General features: G+C 36.4%; 1 protein-coding gene across 2 annotated transcripts in view; it reads left to right on the forward strand.

Moving 5' to 3' along the window:
• The window catches only part of BTAF1 (B-TFIID TATA-box binding protein associated factor 1), a 45,161-nt gene that overhangs the window by 18,767 nt on the left and 1,898 nt on the right, over positions 1-24,496 (forward strand). The window contains exons 9-37 of one of the 2 annotated variants that reach the window (XM_021398729.1): positions 950-1,039; positions 2,243-2,338; positions 2,587-2,763; positions 3,285-3,425; positions 3,555-3,679; positions 5,058-5,178; positions 5,254-5,358; positions 5,592-5,741; positions 6,370-6,512; positions 6,680-6,854; positions 7,333-7,536; positions 9,414-9,840; positions 10,868-11,058; positions 12,284-12,437; positions 12,527-12,636; positions 13,168-13,369; positions 13,892-14,040; positions 16,363-16,515; positions 17,103-17,224; positions 17,515-17,682; positions 17,868-17,945; positions 18,027-18,156; positions 18,768-18,909; positions 19,120-19,250; positions 19,681-19,806; positions 20,564-20,716; positions 21,270-21,481; positions 23,150-23,309; positions 23,925-24,095. In XM_021398729.1, the coding sequence (XP_021254404.1) occupies positions 950-1,039; positions 2,243-2,338; positions 2,587-2,763; positions 3,285-3,425; positions 3,555-3,679; positions 5,058-5,178; positions 5,254-5,358; positions 5,592-5,741; positions 6,370-6,512; positions 6,680-6,854; positions 7,333-7,536; positions 9,414-9,840; positions 10,868-11,058; positions 12,284-12,437; positions 12,527-12,636; positions 13,168-13,369; positions 13,892-14,040; positions 16,363-16,515; positions 17,103-17,224; positions 17,515-17,682; positions 17,868-17,945; positions 18,027-18,156; positions 18,768-18,909; positions 19,120-19,250; positions 19,681-19,806; positions 20,564-20,716; positions 21,270-21,481; positions 23,150-23,309; positions 23,925-24,095 (4,506 nt within the window). Of the gene's footprint in view, positions 1-949; positions 1,040-2,242; positions 2,339-2,586; positions 2,764-3,284; positions 3,426-3,554; positions 3,680-5,057; positions 5,179-5,253; positions 5,359-5,591; positions 5,742-6,369; positions 6,513-6,679; positions 6,855-7,332; positions 7,537-9,413; positions 9,841-10,867; positions 11,059-12,283; positions 12,438-12,526; positions 12,637-13,167; positions 13,370-13,891; positions 14,041-16,362; positions 16,516-17,102; positions 17,225-17,514; positions 17,683-17,867; positions 17,946-18,026; positions 18,157-18,767; positions 18,910-19,119; positions 19,251-19,680; positions 19,807-20,563; positions 20,717-21,269; positions 21,482-23,149; positions 23,310-23,924; positions 24,096-24,496 lie in introns of those variants that run through there. The other variant, XR_002439326.1, reaches the window with a different exon arrangement.

Genomic DNA, 24,496 nt, shown 5'->3' on the forward strand with positions numbered 1-24,496 from the left:
GGGAAACGGCCACAAACTGAAGCACAGGAAATTCTGCACAAGTGTGCGTAAGAACTTCTTGCCAGTGAGGGTGACGGAGCACTGGAACAGGCTGCCCAGGGGGGTTGTGGAGTCTCCTTCTCTGGAGATGTTCAAGACCAGCCTGGATGCCTACCTGTGCAACCTGGTCTAGGGAGCCTGCTATGGCAGGGGGGTTGGACTCGATGATCTCTAGAGGTCCCTTCCAGCCCCTACAATTCTGTGATTTGTTCACTTTTCTCTTACTATTTGGCCAAGCAAGGTAGGTTAATAAGCTATGCTGAATAGTAATTCCCAGAAATCTGTTTTGTGGGTCCCAAAATATCCACTGAGGATCTAAACTCAGTTTATAAGAAATATGAAGTCTACTAAGAGTGCTGCTTTCCTTTAGCTTATAAACTTAGTAAAAATGGTTTATTTTTGAGCAGCTCCTTGTGCTGCTCAATTCCCCCAAAGCCAAAAACTGCAGTGATCTAGAAACTAACTGCCAGAGTGTTTCATATAGCTACTGAGATTCATATGAGGTGACTATATTTGTAATTGTTGATCTTTCTCTGAAAACTAGTGTTTTAATAACATAGTGAAGCAAAACTAAATGGCAACTGCCTTGTTGGGTACATCTGTGCAAATATGATAACGGAATCTTCTTTCTTAGAAAACAGAAACAATTCTTACTTGCTTCTGTCTATAAACTGACAAATATTTAGTAAATACTACCCTGTTCTGAAACAGCTAATCTAATTTTATCTAATAAAATACTACCCTCGTCCACAAGTCTATGAAGTACCACTAACTCTACGGCATTGCATGTATCTCAGTTAGGGAAAAACAGTTTGAATTCTCTGGTGTTACCGGTTGCACTGTGGTTTTGTTTTGTTTTATCTTCTGTTCCTAAATCTTCTAAAACCAACTTTTTATTTCACTTTTCTAGGTTCGACATGGTGCAGGTACTGGACTGAGAGAGATACTCAAAGCTCATGGTAAAAGTGGTGGTAAAATGGGAGACAGCTCATTAGAAGAGGTGAGTTTCCAGTCATGTAAATTTAATAGGTAGCTTTCTTAAATTAGATTTAGTAAACTGACTTCTTAAAATACTTAAGTTTTGCCGAAGATTGGTGATTCTGAGGGAATATAAACCATGAGATCTTTCTACTCGAAACAGTCTGGATCAAATCACTACCTCGACTGATTAAATGTTATGCACAAAAGTATTTACATACTTCCTGTGTATTTAAAAGGAAAACTTTTTAATTTCTTGAGAGTAATGATTTATTATTAACAGTGAATCTCATTCACATTGATAGAGCAGTAAAAGCAGCAGGGAGAGCTTGTGGTTTAGAGAGTGTTGAAGAATGACAAGATACGTATATCATACGTAGGTCAATCTACTTCAGTATACTTTATGTGCAGAGAAAGCAGAAGCTGCTATCTCTCCGTGCTTCCATGTTGCATTTGTTCCTTGGAGATTGCAGAGTAATAATAACACACGCTGCAATGATAAGATAATCTCATCACGTTCTTATTTATGGAAAGAGCCTGTGCACTACAAAGACCTCTGTGCATTCCACATGCAGGTTATAGTTTTCTGACATAATATATTAAACCCATAGTATGATGAAAGATTTGTTTGTTAAGATGATAATTTTTAAGATAAATGATAATCTAGTAGACAAACAGTGGAGGTGAGAAAGGTGATGTCTGTGTACTGAGTAGTTCCTTTCACAGGGTTTCTGTTCTGGGGTTCAGAGTTGCAAAGCTATTGGGCCTCTAACAAGATGCCGGAGCCTCAAAACAAGATTGATGTAATTACCTAAATCTGGAGGAGATTTAACTGAGAAGTGCACTGCATCATAGTTCATGTTTATTCGTAAATACTCTTCAAACACATACTAATTTGACTACAACACAGCAACATGACTATAGATTATCTGAGTGACCTTACCTTTGCATGCTGTGTGGGAATAAGTCATCTGTTTGCCTTACATGGTGCTTTGCGCCCTTTCATGAAAGTACTATGTGTACCCTTGTGATGTTTATGACAAGCCAGGTCAGAGTTAAATCAGTGCTGACTATTCTGCCTTGATTAATTGTGCAAGATGACTGCATTCAGTCAATTTAAACATACATTGTGATACCTTTTTAAATATAAATTTAGCGAACACAACCTTGTTAGAAAACCTTTATGAATAAATATAGACCAGGTGTTCGTTTTTTCTTTTCACAGATGATTCAGCAGCATCAGGAGTGGCTGGAAGACTTGGTTATTAGACTTCTTTGTGTGTTTGCATTAGACAGATTTGGAGACTTTGTTTCAGATGAAGTAAGTTGTCTGAGTGAACAGGTAGATCAGCAGTCTTCTGTGGGAGATGATACTGCAGCAGATTTGCTACACTTTGTACTGTGCTACTGTGTGTGCTTGCTCTAACTGCTCACAGATGCTTACTGCAATGTAGCAGATAAACAAGATAAACATATTTCACCTTGTATAACAATCTTGCTCATCTGATTCTACTCATTAATTTATTTCTAAGTCAAATTTCATAATGAAATGCCTCCTTCATCACCTAGGTGGTAGCACCAGTACGTGAAACTTGTGCTCAGACTTTGGGAGTGGTGCTGAAGCATATGAATGAGACTGGAGTTCATAAAACGGTGGATGTTCTCCTGAAGCTGCTTACACAGGAGCAGTGGGAAGTGAGACACGGTGGACTCCTAGGAATAAAGTATGCTTTGGCAGTGCGTCAGGTAATAACTCTCATGACAAGTTGTAGAAAGCTCTGCTCAAAGATGAGGATGTGCTGGAACAATGGATAGATATGACAAAACCAAACTTGCTTGCACTGCGGTCTCACATATGTTAAGACGTATGACTGCAACTTTATTATCAAGGCTGCAGAAATCAGCAGGTGTTTGGCAATGTAGTTGTACGATTGTAACCTCATTAACAGTTACTTGCACATAACAAATTATAAATAGAGGCTGTGCCTTTTTAGCTTTAATACTTTAATGTGTGAGGTTCACAGAGCTGTGTGCTACAAGAGGTTTAGTTCATGTTGCTATTCTGCAAACATTAGGTTCTTGTTTATTCAAAAACAGAGCTACATTAAAGTGCAAATTTATAACCTGGGTTTTACATAATGAATGGTACCTTCTAATATTTAGATTACATTATTGGACTAGCTTCTTGTTATATAACAAGTATCTTTTAGTTGCTTAGTGCATGGTGTGCTTTATAAGTTTAAAAATGCTTTTGTTCTTTTTGGCAGGACATGATCGATACGTTGTTGCCTAAAGCGTTGCCTGCAATAGTTGAAGGTCTCCAAGATCTGGATGATGATGTCCGAGCTGTTGCTGCAGCATCTTTAGTACCAGTAGTGGAAAGCTTGGTCCACCTTCAGTCTCAGAAGGTAACTGAGCTGTTTTCCATCAATTCTGATCAAAAATTTCACTGAGCAAAGAAAATAACACATAACAGTAGCAGCTGCATATTTTTCTTCTCTTTTTGTCTGATAACCTTTTCTGCTTATTTGTCCTAGGTGCCTTTTATTCTTAATACCTTATGGGACGCGCTCCTTGAGTTGGATGACTTGACAGCTTCCACAAACAGTATCATGATCCTTCTTTCCTCTCTTCTGACTTATCCTCAGGTCCGCAAATGCAGGTAACTTTTTTATTTGCATTGCTCCAGTATTCAATAAAACTCTCAAGTTATTTTCAGATTGGAATAATCAAAATTGCTCTCAAATCACATGCCAAGGAGATACATAATTTATATCAGTATTTTAATTTTGCCCTTTTCCTCAAAGGGGGGAAGGTTAGGACAGTGCTTCTAGTTTCATATCATTAGTAGTGGGCACCAAAATAATTAAAAGGTAGTAGATGTTGCTTATATGTGACTTCTGCTTTTCTGGTTTTTAACTCCATTGGTTGTACTGGGTATTCTGTAAAGTAGATTAGCTGCACTTATATGCTGATCCTTTCCACAAACATATCTGCTCCTTGTTGACAAATTCCAAACAAGCGAGCAAACTGTTTACATTAAAACACCTGCACATTATAGTATTACTATTGCACATAAAACTTGACTGTTGAAATAGTTCAAAAGAAAGCTGTGATCATGAGAACTTGTATCGGTTGTACAACCAGTCATTCTGTGACTGATGAAGGTAGAAGTGGTGGGTAAACTTGATTTCTGTTCCAAAATGAACAACAGGAGAAAAAATTGCCATATAAAGTTACTGGGACATTCACTGAAGAAAGCAGAGGGGAGATGTTAAATATTTGTCATTATGTATGACAGTAAAAAATGTTTGCCCCTTTTTCAAAGACAAGTTTCTTCCTTCCTTGCTAACTTTTAATATTAAAATACCTTTTTTTTTTCCAAAATATAAGTTTGTAATTGCTAAAAGCAATAACTGTTAGCTTTTTAGAACAGGAAAACAAATCCTTCTTTAGTTTGAAGACAGTGTTGAGCTTCTGTCTATTCAGGATTTTCAAAGTAAAAGAATTGCATGTTAGCATGTTCTTTCACCATACACAGGGTAAACTCACAGCTGCTACACTTAACACACCTTGCCTTTCACATCCTGAATGACTGTCACTGCCAAAGCTGCTTTTAGCATAAATACAAAATTAAGAATCAAGTTCTGCCACCAGCACCCTCGTCTGTAATTCATTGTGTTGTATCAGTTGATGTACAGGTTCATGCATAATAAAGAAAAACAAGCTTGGATCTTAACTCATAAATACCTAATAATAAATACAAAACTAATAAAGGCCAAAGAATAATTTAGGAAATAACACAGTAAAAATACGTGCTTAATTCAGCTAGTGCTTTATACTATAAGAAAAATAACAGTATTTTCATGAAGAATGATGCTGACTCAAATTACTTGGAACATTTATGTTGTAGTAATAATGCTTCTCTTTTTTTAAAAAGAAAAATGATCGTCTTTCTTCTGGATAAAACAAAATTAACTCAGCTGTGTTTTTGTTTTTTCCTCTTCTCACTGCCTCTCCATCACTCCTTCACGTACTAGTATTCAGCAGTCGCTCACAGTGTTGGTCCCACGTGTGTGGCCATTCTTGCATCATACTATATCTTCTGTACGAAAAGCAGCACTGGAAACATTATTCACACTGCTCTCTACCCAAGACCAGGTAAGAATTAGAGTTACTGGCATTTCGTTATGATGTGTATTGGAATCTTCTCAATCATGATAATTCTTCTTTCAGAGCTCTTCGACATGGCTGACTCCAATTCTACAAGACATGTTGAGACATATATTTCAGTTCTGTATCTTAGAAAGCAACCAAGAAATTCTGGATCTTATTCATAAGGTATTTGTGACCTAGATGTATACTGTTTGTGTATTCACCTCTTCATACACTCTGTGCTTTGGTGCCAATAAAGAATAATCTCTTCACGTTACATATTTTGTAGTCTTCCCGTGTGATGCTTCAATACAGGCTGAAAGGAAACAGGATAGTTTCTACATTTTTATCAGCACATATATGATGTCATGTAAAAACACGTACAAATTGGTCACGATTTACCCTGTTTCTTTCCCCAGGTATGGCTGGAACTGTTAAACAAAGCATCAGTACAGTACGTGGTTGCAGCTGCTTGTCCATGGATGGGAGCTTGGCTCTGCTTAATGATGCAGCCATCTCATTTGCCAATTGATTTAAACATGTTGCTAGAAGTAAAAACCAGATCAAAAGTAAGTGAACTATGACCTTGGTAAGTGTTCTGGGGAAAGCAGGAAAGTAATTATCTGGTACAGTAATAGACATGTTCTGGAAGTGTTAGAGCAGAGTAGTGCTGCCTTTCACAATGGTAAATATTACCTATCTTGTAGACCTCAGTTCTGTAGAGAAAAATAGTTCTTCTCAAGTTATCCATTAGAATTCAGAGCACTATCATGTAGTATGCTCAACGTGCATCTTGTACTTCACAAGTATTTATGAGGTTCTATATATCTACAGTGTTTTCCTCAAAATCCGTTTGTAGGATTAAGTCTAAAAGCTTTAATTTATTTCTGAAGATTCTGAAAGAGACTTCATTTTTCCTTTGTGTTCACTGAAAATGAAGATTTTCAGCTACATGTTGAGGATTAATATTAATATTCAAGTGAAAGAACTATATCTTTCATTTAATTGCACCATAGAATATTACTGGAGAGGTGACTTAGAATGGCTAACTGGCTTCAAAAGTCTGTTATCCAAGAAACATTTTGAGTTAGTCCAGTTTTTTCAGGGGATGATGGTTATTGGAAATGTTGTGGAATAGGAATTTCTTTTGTATTACAAACACGTTTATTTTAAACCTCTCCCAACTTCATTCCATAGGAAAAGGCAGGTGCTAAACTGCGTCAAGGTCAAACCCAGAACAAGGAAGTGATTCAGGAATATATTGCTGGGGCAGACAGCATTGCAGAAGATCCAGCAACCAGGGATTACGTTGTCATGCGAGCTCGGATGATGGCAGCAAAGTCAGTTTACTGGAAAACTGAAAAAATATTTACAAGCAATTTATTTTTTTTGTTACAATGTTTTTGCTAAAATCTAACTATGTAAACTGCTTTGTCATCTTCAGTTTGAATCGTTAATTGACAAGTGGTCATAACATTGAAGCAAATGTTCTTTCTCCTTTTGTCAGGTTGCTGGGAGCACTTTGTTGCTGTATTTGTGACCCAGGTGTAAATACTGTTACTCAAGAAATAAAGCCAGCTGAATCATTAGCTCAGCTACTGCTCTTCCACTTGAATTCAAAATCTGCCTTGCAGAGGATTAGTGTTGCATTAGTAATCTGTGAGTGGGCAGCCTTGCAGAAGGTAGGATGTTTCTGCAGCAAAAATAAATTTGACTTTCTAACTTAATCCATAGCTCATCATCTGCTACTTCAGCTTGAAATAAAATTTCAGTAGATAAGCTAAAATACCAAAATCTTGATAGCTAGACAATGGAGGAATAAATTACGCTACTCGAGTAGCTAAATGTCAACTGTCAGGACTGTGAATCAGTAATATGTTCACATTTCTTCTACAAATTAATCTATTCAAGATGCATGTTATCTGTGTCAACTTCCATTTAACATAAATGTCTTCCCTATGTTCCACTGTCATTCCAGTTCTTAATGACAGACTGAACATTTTGTTCATAATCTTTAATATTTTGAGTTTAAAATGTTAATGGGCTCTCTGGTACCTTAATTTCTGTATCTGGATTCTGTTGTTTATTACTCAAAACTGAACAGAAGAAATCTTAATGACTCAAAAATACAAATTATCTTTATTGTCTTGTCTTTTACAGGAGTGTAGAACTGTGGCGATTTGTGTGCAACCTTGTTTACTTGGAGTCCTTTCTGAACACCTCTATTATGATGAAATTGCTGTTCCTTTTACACGGATGCAGAATGAATGTAAACAACTTATTTCTTTGTTAGCTGATGCGCACATTGACATTGGAAACAGAATAAACTGCAGTGTATTTACAATAGATCAAGCCAATGATCTGGTAAGTGGAGGCATGCCTGCCCTTCATTCAAATCTCTTCTTGTCTTGTAATACATATTCATTACAGTTATTAAACAGACAGCAATTCCTAGAAATCATGTGATGGCTTTATACTTCATTTGACATGAGATGCGTAACAGATACTTACAGCACACACACACTCCACACCACCTCCCTCAATGATGTTTCCCAACTATAAAAAAAAATCAAGTAGAATGCAATGTAGATACTTAGTGGAAAAAAAGTTGTCAGAGTTCAGATTCCTGGTGGTAGATGCACTACTAAAATCTACACAGATTAAAGAATGCAGGTGCAAATGCTTCAAACCACTGTCTGAAGACTAGCAAATAAACTGCAAGTTCATGTGAAGAGCTTTCTAAAAGACATTCTGTGTAAAAGTTGGGATTTTTTCCATGTGAGTCCCCTAAATTAGAAGTAAGTGGTGTGGGAGAGGTGTGTAGGTTTGAAGGAGTGAATGAATGGGGATGGATATGATACAGCTTTATGGGAGGAGACGGGGATCAAAATACTGGACAGGTTTGTGTATGCAGCTGGATGTTCAGGAGAAGAAAAACACAGAAGGTTTGAATTTGTGCCATTATGGCCTTGATTAGACTATAGAAAGATGTTGGGTGTTCAAAGTCTCAGATGGTAATATTTTAGTAGTAACTTAACTTGGAAATCTCAACATATCTTTAAAGTTATAGAAGACTGCATATATGGGCTGAAGGGATTTTGGCAGCCGCTCTTACTGCTGCCATCTAAATTGAATAGATGCCCAAGGTAAAGCTAGACAGAATCATAAGAGCTTTTGTTAAGTAAAGGAGTTTCCTCAACTGTTTACTCTTCGGTCTAGTAATTCAGCTGCTTGACTGCTGCATGCTTGTGCAACAGATAACCATTTTGGATTTGAAAATTTCATAAGATGCGTACCACAACTATTTGCTTTCTTTTGTGGCTGTCTTCACCTCTAAAAATACATGCATCGTACTCTTTTTTTTTTTTTTTTTTGGTAGAATGGATCTCCATGCATTAGATGTAAAAATTCTAGCTATACACATTTTCTGTATCCCTTGGTCATTCCTTTAATCAAGGTCATGTGGAGTAGTACTTGACATATCTGTATTGCTTTATAGTTGAAAGACTTGAACATTTAAAAGTAAAAGGCAATTAAAAATAAAAAGCACAAAAAAACCCAACACCAAAACACTCTCACGCTCTCAAAAGTTACCATTTTTCATCTACATTTTTCATGTACTTCAGAGTCAAGTGTCCTATCTGTAGAATAAGCTCAGTGTTCCCATGACTCCTTGTTGCGTGTAGTCTGTTTCCTGTGACAAATTTAAGCAACAATGGTCAGCTATTTCAGGGGGAAATGTGGAATATGACAAGTGGTGCAATTACTGTGTTTTGTTGACTTTTTCCTTAAAAAAAAAAAAAGTTTTTGATCAGCCTGTATTACCTCAAAAGAAAATCACTGAACTTCCTCATGCACAGAACCCTCCATATCCTTTCTGGCCTATTATATTCATAATGTATTCTCCTTCACTCATCTGTCTTTTGCGTACTTATTGGTGGACTTAAAATATCTGGATATATTTGGTGAATATAGGATACCTTTTGGGAAGTATCTAAATTCTTCTAGAGTTGGGAATACAGAATTGAAATGTTCCTAATATGCCAAATTTTCCCCTTGACCTGGAGTTCAAGATTCCAGACACTGTTTTGGAGCAATTCCTGTTATTTGCTGGTAAAAAGTGGAGATAAAAATACCCGTTGAAATGGCTTATGTTCTGCCATGAAAACTGTGGAGTTCTGAGGTTGTCCCATTTTGCAGTAAATGAAACAGATTTGTAACTTCTTCCTCTTCTTCATTAGGTTACGTCTGTTTTCAATGAAGTGACATCATCTTTTACTTTGAATCCTAAAATTCTACAACAGTTGGATAGTAAACGGCAACAAGTCCAAATGACTGTTACAGAAACAAATCAAGAGTGGCAAGTGCTGCATCTGCGAGTCCATACTTTTGCTGCGTGTGCAGTTGTGAATTTGCAGCAATTGCCAGAAAAATTAAATCCTGTTATAAAACCTTTAATGGAAGCTATCAAAAAAGAGGAGAATACACTAGTACAAAACTATGTGGCTTCATGTATAGCAAAATTACTTCAGCAGTGTACAACAAGGTCTCCTTGTCCAAACTCCAAGATAATAAAGAATCTCTGCAACTCCCTTTGTGTGGATCCACATCTCACCCCACTAGCAGCGTGTCCTGCACAGCCTCAGAGTGGCAATGAAAATTCAAAAGGTATGCTATGTAAAACTGCTAGGATTCTTCAAATATCTGTGCTTATCTCTGAACTGCTAAAAATGAACGTTTGAGTTAATCTTGCTTTCAGTATATTAAAATGCCAGCAACAGAATCTTTATTTATTAGTAATTACTTTATTCAGGTATCTTGCAGCTCCACACAGTATATAGATTAATAGTATGTTTAATTTTTGCAAACTTTAAATAATATACCTTAGTTCCAGTTTTTGTTATTTACTGTTGTTTACCTATCATTATCAATTTCTAATACATATCATTTACATGCAGTATGAAAGTTTGCATTGAAATGGAATCAATTTTGAAACCAGAAAGTAGCTCGTCAGAACGGGAAAAATCTGACTTGTGTTAGTTCTGTAGGCTAATAGTAAGATGACAATAGATGAGGACAGTGTTCGAAATTAACAAAAAATCTTGTGCTAGCTGTGGTTATGGAGTTCTTAAAGTGACCATCCATTGCTAAAAATGTATGGATTTAATGAACAATACAAATTAAAACCTTAATATTTATAAAATCTTTAGCCAACTTTCAGGTTTGACCATTAGACATTTTACTTCTTTCTTAATGTGTACTCCTTCAGCTCAGAGTAGAATAATACATCCATATCCAATCAAAAATTAAGATGACTAGCCTAATTAGAAAAATGAAAAAATCCAAAGGTACTCATCTGCTTTTGTTTCATGATAAAAGTCTTGAACTATTTTCAAAGGATAAAAAGTTTTAGTCTTTAGGACACTATGCTGGCTTTTAATTCATTTGTTTCTTGCTGAATAAGAGTTAAATCTGGCAGTGTACATGTTAGATTTCCTTGCCAAGTCTCTAATATGCTCTTAACAAAGTAACTCTTCTCTGTACTTAATTATTTCCATCCCTGAGAACAATGACACTTATCCATCATTTTCAAAGCACTTTAAGATCTGCAGATGATTTGTAAGTGGCTATCACTTCCACCTGCATTTTAAACCAGAGCTTAAATTGTTTTCAGCTATTCTCTCTTCTCCCTTAGGACCTAACTCTGACAAAGATGGGATGCATCATACAGTTACTAAGCATAGGGGAATAATTACACTGTACAGACACCAGAAAGCTGCTTTTGCCATCACGAGTCGAAGAGGTCCTACTCCAAAAGCTCCAAAAGCCCCAGTTGCAGACCTCCCCACTGGCAGTAGTGGAAGCATTCCTACAGAACTTGATGAGGTAAAGCTGAAAAAGTTGCATTCTGAATTTGCATGCCCACTCTTCCCCTTTATTAGTTTGAACACACTGAAATCAACAGTACTGCAAAAAGTTTGGCCAGGATCCTCAACCCAAGAGAATGAAGTCAACGTATAATTCTGTGAGGCAAGCAGCCTATGTTAATTAATGATGATGATGTCTTAAATCTTCTGTATGTCATTAAGCAAATTAATTCTTCTGAAATACCTTACATTTGGTACAGGATATCAGTATCTCAATATAAATCCACGCAAATGGATTTTCCTAAACTGTACTGTGATTGTGTCCTGTTACTTACATCAAGTCTTGATTATTTTGATACACAATGATAACTCTAAAGCATTAAAAACTGTTTAAAATTCAGCTGTATTTAGGATGTACGCCTGACTTCCACGCTTGATGTGCTAAACATTTTCAGTTACTCTTTTATTCATAAAAACTACTAAAGGACTTAATGTGATGCTAATCAGAACCATGATCACTGAACAGCATTGTGGATTTTATTCTTAACTGTTAGTGATGTATATCAGTTTCACTCTCTGAAGAGGGTGGGAGCAGGAGAAGGGCTTAATAACAAATTCAATACTGCTTTTGGAAAGTTGTGCTGACACGTTGCTGTTGCTAGCATCCTCTCTACTGGCAACACCTGAAGTTCTAGAACTGGAACCAGCTGGAAAACTTGGTGCTAAAATGCCTTGTCAGTAAAAGCCACATCTTCAAATTTATAGAAAGTAAGCTGCTGTAAAAGACTTTTCTTAACGTGCAAAAAATAATAAATAATTTATGAAGTAAAAAATCAACAAGCAGATGTGGGAGGTGGCCACCATCAAAACCAGATGCCTAGGTAATAGTGGGAGCCACCTTAAGAATAATCATCATTCAGAGAAATCAACAGCATAGTTGTGTGAGTGATAATTTTGCTTTGTGAATTTTTGTTGTTGTTGTTTAAGTAACAAAGTAATCCTACAGTTTAGGGCCTGCACAGCAAGTTTTTGTACAACTTCTGAATGTGAAAATAACTTTTCTGAAGTTGACCTTATGTTAGTAATCTGACAGCACTTGTACAAAATATTACGTGCTTCTGTTTACAAAATGAGGAAACTTAATTTTCATCATCTTTTACATTTGTTTAGTGAATTAAGCTTGTTTGAAACAAGATGCACTTCATCCTGTCCTTACTACTTCATTAAAAATTCTTCAATTCCAGGCTCAGAAACCGTATGTTGTTCAGAGAAGAGGAGCTGAGTTTGCCTTATCTACTATAGCTAAACATTTTGGTGCTGAAATGGCAAAGGGATTGCCACATCTCTGGGATGCTATGGTTGGTTCATTAAGGAACAACATTCACATAAATAATTTTGGTAATTATACTTTGATTTTATGTTGGGGGACTAGCAGGATGGGGACAGCATGCTAATCTGAAATTGAACCCCTTTTCTGATTTTAACAGATCGAAAGTCCTTGCTGGAAAAAGGAGATGCTCCTGCCCAGGAGTTAGTAAACTCTTTACAGGTTTTTGAAATAACAGCAGCCTCCATGGATATTCAGCTTCATCCTCTGGTAATGAAGTTCCAAAACAGGTTTTTGTAGGAAGCAGTTCAATCTGTTCGTTGACGCTGTTTTAGATCTTTGTTTTGTACAGCTTCCTTTTAGGTTTTTCCAAAATGGGATGGGTTTTCTAAATGGGACCAGCCTGGGACAGATTTGCAAGCTGGAAGGATTTTTTAATCTGCATCTGTGATCTATAATGATTATTCATAAAAAGTTCTGAGTGCTTAGTACTGTATTTGTATAAACACCTCTTTAATTAAAAAGTTTTATTTTAACTTGCATTTTTACCAAAATACTAAACATTTTGTTACTCTGAGTGTTCATTGTATTTGGGAAGTAATAATTGTTGGAAGTTGAATTGTATTTTTCTTCTGAAATAATTTTTCAGTTCTGAAAAGTGAGATCATGTGAAGAAGCCATTTTAAGCACTCTTGGGAAGGCAACAATAGTTGAAACAAACTGTTTACTTCAAAATAGTTCAGTAATTTTTTAATAGCTTGTACTAACTTCCTTTTTTTTCCCCCATCTTCTTCTGTTCAGTTAATTGAGCATTTGCCTCATCTTTGTATGTGCCTTCAACATCCCAGCACTGCAGTGAGACACATGGCTGCTCGCTGTGTAGGTGTTATGAGCAAAATAGCTACCATGGAAACAATGAATATATTTCTAGAGCAAGTTCTGCCATGGCTGGGAGCAATAGATGACAACACCAAACAAGAAGGTGCAATTGAAGCACTTGCATGTATCCTTGCTTGAGTATTCAAAAATGCAGAAGCTTCTCTTCAATTCCATAATTTGGAGGAACAAAACCTGTTGCCTAAAAATAACGGGAAGGGGACTTACGCTCTTTTTCTCCTGTAGATAACAAATGTAAGAACTTTATTTCCATTGTCTTCATTATTTATCAAGTGAAGTTTTGGTGGAAGCAGTTCAGTATTGTAAAGAATGTTGAATGTGGAAAACCACATTACCCTCTGAGAACAAGCTTAAAGAATGGACTAAATTGAAAAGCACTAAAATTGAAAAAGTTGAGAAGTTAACGTTTAGTGTCACCAAAGTGCACAGAGGTCAGTAATGAAATTCAGTGGGTTGACCCTAAGGGGTAACTGGGTAGGTCAGAAATTTTTTTCATTCCTCTGTTAGTGGAAATCTTGTTCGCTTAAAGTAATTTATTAATAATTTTTGTATGTGAAATCTGCCAGGTGCATAATGATGTCAGACAATCCCAAACATGTAAACACTATTTCCTTAATAGATAATTCAGGTGTAATGGAACAGCTGGACGTAGGTATTGTTCCATACATTGTTCTTCTGGTAGTTCCAGTTCTGGGTAGAATGAGTGATCAGACAGACAGTGTACGTTTCATGGCTACTCAGTGCTTTGCAACACTAATTAGACTAATGCCTCTTGAGGTAAGTTAAAATTGTAAGTATAATGAGAATGTGAATTGTTTTGTCTACACTTTTCCAGCAGCCACAAAGCCCAAGCCTCTGGTTCATTAAATGCTGAATGAATAACTGTATTTTAGATGTTCAGTCCTGGTTATGATCCTGATATGGCAACTGACGAAGTGTTCTTTATAATGTAAGATGAGAAAAATGGGACCCTTTGCTAGCATTTTCTAAATTAATGTTAAAATAAAAATAGTCTTTAGAGGAAGTTTAATTCAACTGTGTACACAAAGTGTATATGTTAATTTTGTGTGTAAAGCTGCTTAGAAGTTGTATGTTCTCCTGGATATGGTGGTTGTTCATGTGGTATAAATCAATACATTGATTTAAAACAGAAAAATGAAATAGCAGTAATAGAAATAAAGAGAAGATGAGTACATTGAGTTACTCCTAGCTCTTTGCTGTGGTTTAACCTGGCAGGTGGCTGAGCACCACACAGTTATTTGCTCACTCCCCTCCTTCCCAGTGCAATGGGGGAGAGAATCAAAAAAGAATAAAACAAGGTAGATCTCATGGGTTGAGATTAAAAAAAAACAACAACAACAACAACAAAAAAACTATTTACCTAGCATAGAGGAGGAAAAAAAAAGGATAATAGTTATGACTATATATGTGTGTGTATATATATGTATGTATATGTTATATACATACGCTATACACTTTTACATGTGAATATATAATATAGTATATACATTCGTATACACACACACACACACACACACACACACACACACACACACACTTATGTGATTGTATATAATATGTGATTCACAAGCAATTCCTCACCACCCCCTGACTGATGCCCAGCTAGCCCCCCAAACAGTGGAAGAGAGACAGATGAACTCTTACTCCCTTCAAAACTCTTTCTGCATTATGTCATATGGCATGGAATATCACTTTGGCCAGTTTAAGTCAGCTGTCCTAATTCTGTTTCCTTCCAGTTCCTTGGGCCCTTTGCTGAGAATGGCTTTGGCTCTGTACAACACTGCTTATCAGCAACTATAAACATCAGTGTGTTGTTTTTCTCCTAGAAGCAAAAATATAGCATCATACCAGACACGCTGAACAAAACACCCTCTGAAACTAAGATATTCTTCTATACTCAGAAACCAAATTCCACAGCTTTTGGGAAAATCATGAGTAGTATCCAGGGTTGATTCATCAGTACAGATTTGCTTCTGTTTTTCACTCTTCCTGCAATTTGCATGCCTCCGACATTTTTTAATATTGCACTTCAGGGCTTCCAAGTAACTGATTTTCACCACCAGATGGTAATACAAGACAGCTGAGAATTCATATGCCCTTTTTAATGAAAAAAATTGCCAGCATAATTGGTTTAGTATCTATTATTGTCTTGATTTTTAATTTAGTGTAATAGAACTTTAAAATCTGATAACGAGCAACTTGCCTTAGAAGGAGTACTTTCTGTATGCTTACACTGAAATGTTCAAGTTGAAAGTGACACAGCGGAAATGAATTTCTAGGGAAACAAGCTGACTGGTGTGCTACAGTTCTCTTCATATCCGTGTAAATACAGTACTTTGGAATAGATGTAGGTTACATTCTTTAAAGCTGTGTTAATTTACTGAGTATCTCTTCAAAATGTAGAACGCTTGTTTTATTACTTACTTAAATATGTGTGCCCAGTTCATGTTTCTTTTCCATAATTAAGAATTATTAATAATGTGAATTGATTAATAGGTAAGGAGATTCAGTATCAGATATTGTGTTTTACGTACACAAGTTTAGTCGTGTGAAGTAGATTAATAATGAGAGAAAATACTGGTATGTTTTGAGGGGCAGTCTTTTGAATGCAAATGATTTTTGAATGTGAGACCAAAGAAGAAATTTAAATGAATAACTGTAGGAGGTTGGAGTCAGTGGAAATATAGCAATGAGTAGACTAAGGAAATAAGTATTTTTATGTGGAAATACTTGACTTAAGACTTAAGGAATCCTTTTTTTTTTTTTTTAAGGTTGAAATAAGTTCACTAATTGTAAAGTTTTCTTAAACAAAGTTGACGTGCTGTGCTTTAATTTCTCCTTTCTATTTTCACATTTTGGTTTCCTTTTAGTAGATGCTTGATCTAGTTTGTCACTCAACTATTAATTTCTTTTGCTGAGCCATAAAATCTCCTTGATTTATAAAGTTGAGAAGATTGCAGAACTTTACCATCTGTTTATTTAAAATTCCCAAGCCAGTATGAGGTTTTATTTCTTATCATCACTGTGACAGTTAAGTACCATAGCTCTAACATTGCTGCTTTAAAAATACTATTTTAGGCTGGTATACCGGATCCACCAAACATGTCTGAAGAATTAATTCGAATGAAAGCTAAAGAACGCCACTTTCTGGAACAATTGTTAGATGGAAAAAAACTGGAAAACTATAAAATTCCAGTACCAATCAAAGCAGAGCTCAGAAAGTACCAGCAAGTAAGAGCCTGTACATTTTTAAAAAGAACAGCAATATCTAGTCTGGTAGGGTTTTATGGAAAGGTTGTTTGAGTGTTAGGTATTTTGCTTTGTGTTTTTGTTTGTTTGCTTTTTGTTGGTTTTGTTTAATTGTAATTATTTTCTTATTAGCTGAACAGTGTGGAAGACAAAATTAAGTAATACATTCTTCCATCTTTATGTAATTTTTCTCAGTGGCCAATGGGCTCTGCCTAGCTAAGGTTGTCTGCAGCAGCTCGCCACCGCAAGGACAAGCCTCGTTGTAATGTTTGGCCACTTGATGTTTCTACCTTCACCTCCACTCTGATTTGAGTGAATGGGCTGTAGCAGATGCATTTACGGGGATCTCCTTTTGGACTTATGAACCCTAAGCACCTGTTAGATGCACCAGTTGCACTTGGGAGTTTGCATGTGTATGTAAACAATGTGGGGTGGGGAGATAGACTCACAGTTTTGCAGTGATGAATAACAGAATACACAGGGTTTGTTTTTTTTTTTTTTAAAGTGAAGCTTAGCTAGCCAAAAGCTATTTTTTATTTCTGATGCATTTCTTCATTTTCTGATTTCAGGATGGAGTGAACTGGCTGGCATTTCTCAATAAATACAAACTTCATGGAATTCTTTGTGATGATATGGGCTTAGGGAAAACTTTACAGTCCATTTGTATTCTTGCAGGCGATCATTGCCTCAGGTAACCTTAGACAAATGTTCTATCATAAGGACTTGAACAAGTTTTATCTGTGGTTATGATCTGTTGACATGGGCAACCAGGTGTAGGTGGTCTGGCTTGAGCAGGGGGTTGGACCAGATGACCTCTAGAGGTCCCTTCCAACCTCAACTATTCTGTGATTCTGCTTTTTAAAATACAGAAGAAAAAAAAAATCACAGAATAAAACCATCACCACCTCCAGGAGAGGAAAAACAACAAACAAACAAACAAAAAAAACAGAGAAAAACCACTTTGTTTTGATATTCTTAAAGGGCTCAAGAATATGCAAGAACAAAACTGGTAGACAGTGTTCCCCTTCCCTCGCTGGTGGTGTGCCCTCCTACGCTCACAGGACACTGGGTGGATGAAGTGGGAAAATTTTGCTCCAAAGAATATCTTAATCCTTTGCACTATACAGGACCTCCTACTGAGAGAGCAAGGTAATGCATTTTGCACTTTGTTTATGATTTAGGCACAGTAAAATATCACACAGAATTTTGCAGTTCACTTGATTACTGAAATCAGTTTGTAGTCACGGTAAAACATATGGTGGTACTTTTAAGGCTGCAATAATAATATAAAGGTAAGGGACACTTGAGTTATGATGTCTTCTTTTTTCCTGAAGATTACAATACCAGGTGAAAAGGCACAATCTCATAGTGGCTTCGTATGATGTTGTGAGAAATGACATTGATTTCTTCAGGTAAGAATTGCTTTGTTTTCAGAGGTTTTAATAACTTAGAATTTTAAATGTTACTTAAGCCTATGTTCTTTTTTTTTTTAGAAATATTAAGTTTAATTATTGCATTCTTGATGAAGGCCATGTAATAAAAAATGGAAAAACAAAACTTTCAAAAGCAGTAAAACAGCTGACTGCCAATTACAGGATAATTCTTTCTGGGACACCAATTCAGGTAACTGCTGTCCTTTTTTTCTAAGGAGCTTGGTGAGTAGTAAAAACAAGCATTTTGCATTCTGTTTTATTGTACTGCCGATCAGAGTTCTCTGGTTCCAAGTATGCATTGTAAAATAAGCTTTTTATTAGTAAGTACTTGAAAGTAAATCTTCTTTCCCATTATGCCTACATATAGGGTGTGATACTGTGGCTCTCAAAGACTCTCTACCACTTGTTAAGATAGTGGGCAGGAAAGGAGCATTTCCTTGTGCCTCTAATGAAATTAGCTGGAAACTTGTCTTGAAGAACTCCACAGTTTGAGCTTTGTCCTCATGATTTATGTCTGGCGTATCCATCCCATCCAAGATTAAGACCACTTGAATCTCCTGGATTTTGTTGTCCAGAAGTGAGAGTGTGGCTTAAGACATCAGATACTGTAGAAAATCCACTTAAGTATATAACTTAGGCTGATGAAAGAGCTCCTGAGTTTCACGAGTTCAAAATTGTGTTGAAGTGTTACATTTGAAATGTTCTCCTGGCAGCATTAAATATGTATGGAAATGTTCCTGATAACTTGGAACAATTCATTACTTTTGAAAAGAATTTAACAACTGTTTCTTTTATGTTCAGAACAACGTCTTAGAGTTGTGGTCATTGTTTGACTTCCTTATGCCAGGATTTTTGGGTACTGAACGCCAATTTGCAGCTCGTTATGGCAAACCAATACTGGCAAGTAGAGATGCCCGAAGCTCCAGTCGTGAACAAGAGGCTGGTGAGGATCAAAATCTTAGGGTTTTTTTTTTTTTTTTGTCTTTTTCCTTTAAATGAGAACTGCTAAAGAAAAGAGAAAGTGTAGCCAGTTCCAACATAAGAGCGTTGGTTTTCTGGGTGTTGGGTTATTGTTGTTGGGTTTTTTTGTGCTGAATGTTTTGAAGTATTTTCTACAAAATTTAACTTGCTTCCATTCCTTTCCCTTCACTAGGAGTTCTTGCAATGGAAGCACTGCACCGCCAAGTTCTGCCATTCCTGCTAAGGAGAATGAAAGAGGATGTACTGCAAGATCTTCCACCCAAAATTATTCAAGATTATTACTGTATTCTCAGTCCTTTACAGGTATGTTTGAAAAGTGACTGGAAGCTTAGGTTTTTTTACAGCATTGAGATAAGAACAAGTAGTTCTGTATTCCTATGTCAATTTTATGTCAGCTCTTGACATTCTCTAGGGCCACAAGACTAAGAAAAAAAATTCCTAGTAATGTTGATACCTGAGTGCAGTCCAGAAGAATGCACTTTACCTTAATTTCTGGCTTAGTTCTACAAGAACAATTTCTATGCATCTGTAGATTTTTCTTAATTAATTCTTAACTCTACAAGCTGAAAGAAAATCACTTGCATGTGATTACATTGTTAATGTTGATCTTAAGGTAGATATAAAATAGCTTTCTAATTTAGAACCTGATCTTGAAATTAGATTTGGAAAGTGTTATTTCTTTTTTTGTGAGCAAAATGCATACTCATTCTTTTGTCTGGAATCTGGTCTACAGGTTCAGCTTTATGAAGACTTTGCCAAGTCTCGTGCCAAATGTGACATTGATGAAACAGTTTCTTCTATTTCACTACGTGAAGAAACTGAAAAACCAAAGCTTAAAGCTACAGGTCACGTATTTCAGGTACAATTTCTTTTCCAATTTTCACTAACTTGTTCACTTATTTATGGTAATTATACTTCTGTGTTTAACTAAAACTGAAAAATTAAAATAGCTTACACAACTGTAGCCATACAGTCTAAGTAAAATACTTAGAATTTTTTATTAATTTGCCTGGAAGGTGACGTATAGCTGTTATGCTTAGATTATGTTACAGTGTATTAATAGTGATGTAAATCTGTCTTTGAATTTTTTACTAATATTTGCTCAACTAGCGGTCAGCTTTTTTGTGGATCTTACATAATACTATCAATCAAAAACTGATTATCAAGAGAACAAAACCTTAAAACTAGAGGCTACTAACTTTAATCTTATCATTTACACTGTAAAATTAAGATTCCAATGCATGAACCAAAGTTACCGTAAGGTTAGAAGGGAAGGTTCATTGTCCCACAGAATTGCAAATTAAGCTTCAATTATGTGGAAGCAATAATTCTCAAGGGGTTCTGCACAGCTCCTATGCCTCTCTTACCTGTCCTCTACTCTCATGAAGATCTAGTAAACGGTCGTCTTTGTAACAAAAACTGAGATAATTATGGCCCTAACAGTCATGAATGCAGTCTAAAATACAGGTTTTCTTAATCTAAAATAGGTTAATTTAATTAGACTGTAAGGTATATTTTCATTTAACTTGTGAAATATGGCCAAGTGGCTTCTATACACCTGTAACTACATTGTTACTAACAGTTTCTTTGAATTTGATTTCCTAAATAATTAAAAGGCATTGCAATATTTACGGAAGCTATGCAACCATCCAGCACTAGTGCTAACAACCCAGCATCCAGAATATAAAAGAATTACAGAGCAACTTGCAGCTCATAATTCATCCCTTCGAGATATCCAACATGCACCTAAGCTGTCTGCTTTAAAACAAGTAAGTAGACTTACATGTTGTGCCTTTATATGTCTCTATTGATGCCATGATTTGGGGTTTTAATACTCCATCAATATGAAAACTGATCTAAAAATAGAGTCCAGGGGTTTCCTTTTAAAGTTTATGCCCTATTTTGCTGCTTAGCCAAGGAAACTCAAAATTGGAGGTGGAACAGAAAATAACGAGTTTACGTTAGATTTTCCTGTCTTGTAAGAAACTGTAGGTTTTTTTGTGTTTCTTACTCTTGGCCGTCTCATTGCAGATTTACTCTGATTTACTATACTGGAGATTATTAGTTTGATAAAATTAGGTTGAGTTAAAGACTTCAAATTCTACTGTAAGTAAAGAAAAATGAAGAAAATGAATATTCTTTTGACTCTTGAAAACTGGTCATAGTTTGACTGTACAGTCAGACTTTTCCCTCTGTCATTTGAGTAGCTGTCACAGGCTTTCTTTGTAGTTTATTGGGTTTCTCTTACTTGTACTTTTCAGCATTTACATGGGATCTACTGTCACTTGGATATGCTTTAATTTAATGCTCTTTTACTTAAAGCTGCTGCTGGATTGTGGTTTGGGGAATGGTGGATCTTCAGAGAGTGGTACAGAAGCTGTTGTGGCCCAGCACAGAATACTTATCTTCTGTCAACTTAAGAGCATGCTGGACATAGTGGAGCATGACCTTCTCAGACCTCAGTTACCTTCAGTCACTTACTTACGATTAGATGGTAGCATACCTGCTGGCCAGAGGCATTCCATTGTTTCACGGTAAGCATATTCATTCATGACCGATATAAACTACAGTGAGTTATTTATGGTCTGTAACTGACATCTCGTACTGCCAGGCTATCACTATCTAATTTACATCTAAAAGGAATTAAAAATAAAATCCCCCACTTCCATGTGTGAAAGCCTATGTTAATAGCAAGAGATTGCATCAGAAGTGAAGCAATGCCTTTAAAGTAATTGGATCGCTTTTTAAAAACAAAGCTGATGAAGAAAATTACTAATATCTGCTATTACCTGAATAAATACATCAGCAAATTACAGACAAAACAGGAGTATGTGGGTACCCTTGTAATAACTGGCACATGAAAACAAATGCATAAACTAGCAAATGACCTTGGTGTTCTATGCTGTCCTTTCTGTATATAACCTGGAGATTATTACAGTATTGTGAAGAACCCTAAGAGACTTGGGATATGGTAATGTAAGAGCTTAGTTCTACTTCATACTTAATATGGCTCTTGAAATGTAGGTTCGGATGCTTAGAAGCATAACTTTATTTAAATAAGAATTAGAGAAAAATGTAAGTATGCTGCCACCAAAAATGTGAGCACTTGGGTGTCTGGGAAAAGGGGAGGCTATGGCAGGAGCATGGGCTGTGGACAAGATCCAAGGACCTCACAAGGTCCAAACGAAAACATTTTTTGGTTCTGTGTTGCATGATGTAGACAGACATGGAGTGGGAAGAGAATCCTGTGAACACAGATACGTAACAATATCCTAATTTAATAGTTTTAGCATTTACAGTACACTAAGGATCAAGTTAAAACACAAATCATGTATTGCCAATCACTGTCTTTTATCATGATTTAACAGGGCCAAAGTAACTAATTGTCCACTTCTTTCCCTAGGAATCTTGGCTAGTGGAAACATCATTGTGCTTTGGTCAACAAAACATCTGTTTTGCAGGATGTTTTTGGTTCTTTACCTTAGGGAAGTTATCTGACCATTAAAAGAGGCTGGTGTGCTCACAGAGCTATTCCATTTTCTTGCTGAGGTCAAAATGCCCCTGTTCATGTTCCCATGTATTTTTCTCCAAAACTGAGGGATGCCTCTCTGTGAAACACATGCATGTCTGTCTAGAACTGGAAAAAGAGAGAGAGGCTGGTGCACTGATTGCTGAGGATCTGAGCAAGATGGCTAATTCATTACGGTTCTCCTATATTTTATGGAGTTACACTAAGCAGGTTTTACTCCTCCTGGAAAGCAGAATGGCAGGTAGATTGTACCAGTAGTCCCCACCTGGTGATCAGTTTTGTGTATTAATGGAAGTAAAATTGAACCCCAACATTACTGGCATGTATTAATATAGGAAATAAAAGTATATCTTAATTTTGACATCCAGGATAGAAGCTGGAAGACAATTTTAAGGAGATATATAACTTTGCTCATGTATGCATTCACTTGCATGACTCAAGTGATTTCACCTAGGGACCAACAGTACAAATACTTTTATTGCTAGTGGGCAGACCTAGACCCTGCAAGTTTGATTTTGTTTATGATTTTATTAGTAATTAGTAATAAATTGCTCCATGTTTTTATACTACTTATTCAGTATTAGATCAACAAAGGAACCTTAAGCAGTTGAGGTTTATATTTCCATCCGTAAATGAATTTTACCATGCTTAACTTCCTTTTTTTTTTTTTCAGGTTTAATAATGACCCATCTATAGATGTTTTGTTGCTCACCACTCATGTTGGTGGATTAGGACTTAACTTAACAGGGGCAGATACAGTAGTGTTTGTGGAACATGACTGGAACCCAATGAGAGACCTGCAAGCCATGGATCGGGCACACCGTATTGGACAGGTGAAAAACTCTTTTAATTTAGCATACATTTTCTCTTGCTGAGCTCCTGTTTCTTCAAATTTGGGTAAGATTAAGATTATAGCATTATGGCATGTAACACAAGTGATTTCTAATGGTTTCCACCTAGTTTTCAGTCATACTGTTTTCTTACAAATGTGTCAGATGTTGAAGGGTCTACTTTCTTATCTCTTCCCCAAGGGTATGATCCCCTCTTTTCAGTACTGAGCTGCTGAGAAGTATCCAGAGGAAGAATCCTCTTTCAGTGGAGAAACAAATGCAACAAAAACAAGGAACTGAAGGGAAGCCCTTTAGAATTGTCCTTCTCTGATGCCTGGACAGGGAAAAAGTGACTAGCTGTTACAGTCTCTACAGCTATGACAGACACCAAAATTTCTAACTTCCTCAGCACAGATATTAGAGATGCCTCTACTATATGCTGGTGTAGCCCTATACTCATTTTTTTTCTCTTAACATCAGCCAAACTTATACAATTACCCAAGAGTATACCAAACTACTTCCAGGCCATCCTTGACAAATAGTATAAAGCTATACTTTCTTGAATACTGAAGATGATATTTTTTTTCTTTTAGCTAACTGTTGTTTTTATTCTTTCAGAAACGTGTTGTTAATGTGTATCGCCTGATAACCAGAGGAACTCTAGAGGAGAAGATTATGGGTCTTCAGAAGTTCAAAATGAACATCGCTAATACAGTGATCAGCCAAGAAAATGCAAGCCTACAGAGCATGGGAACAGAACAGCTTCTTGATCTCTTCACTCTTGACAAGGTAAAGAAACATTTCTTAGAAATAGCTACCAAAACCAGAGGAAAGCTAGGGAAAAGTGTTGCTTGGAATTGCAAAACTTCATCAGATGAACAATTAAAGTGGAATAATGAATAGTAGGTAACTCTGAAAAACAGGAAGAAGGGAAGTGGCATTTTCCCCAAATTTGTCATAGAAGGGCTTAAGTTGGAAAAGACCTTAAAGCCCACTCAGTTCCAGCCTCCCTGCCATGGGTTACCACCCACTACATCAGGCTGCCCAGGGCCCCATCCAAGCAGGCCTTGAATGCCTCCAGGGATGGAGCATCCACAGCTCCTCTGAATCCTCACCACTCTCTCTTTATTCAAAGAGTTTCTGCCTAACATCTATCTCCTTTCTTTTAATTTAAAGCCATACCCCCCTTG

This window comes from Numida meleagris, chromosome 5 (genome assembly GCF_002078875.1).
Source record: "Numida meleagris isolate 19003 breed g44 Domestic line chromosome 5, NumMel1.0, whole genome shotgun sequence".
Classification (NCBI taxonomy): domain Eukaryota; kingdom Metazoa; phylum Chordata; class Aves; order Galliformes; family Numididae; genus Numida; species Numida meleagris.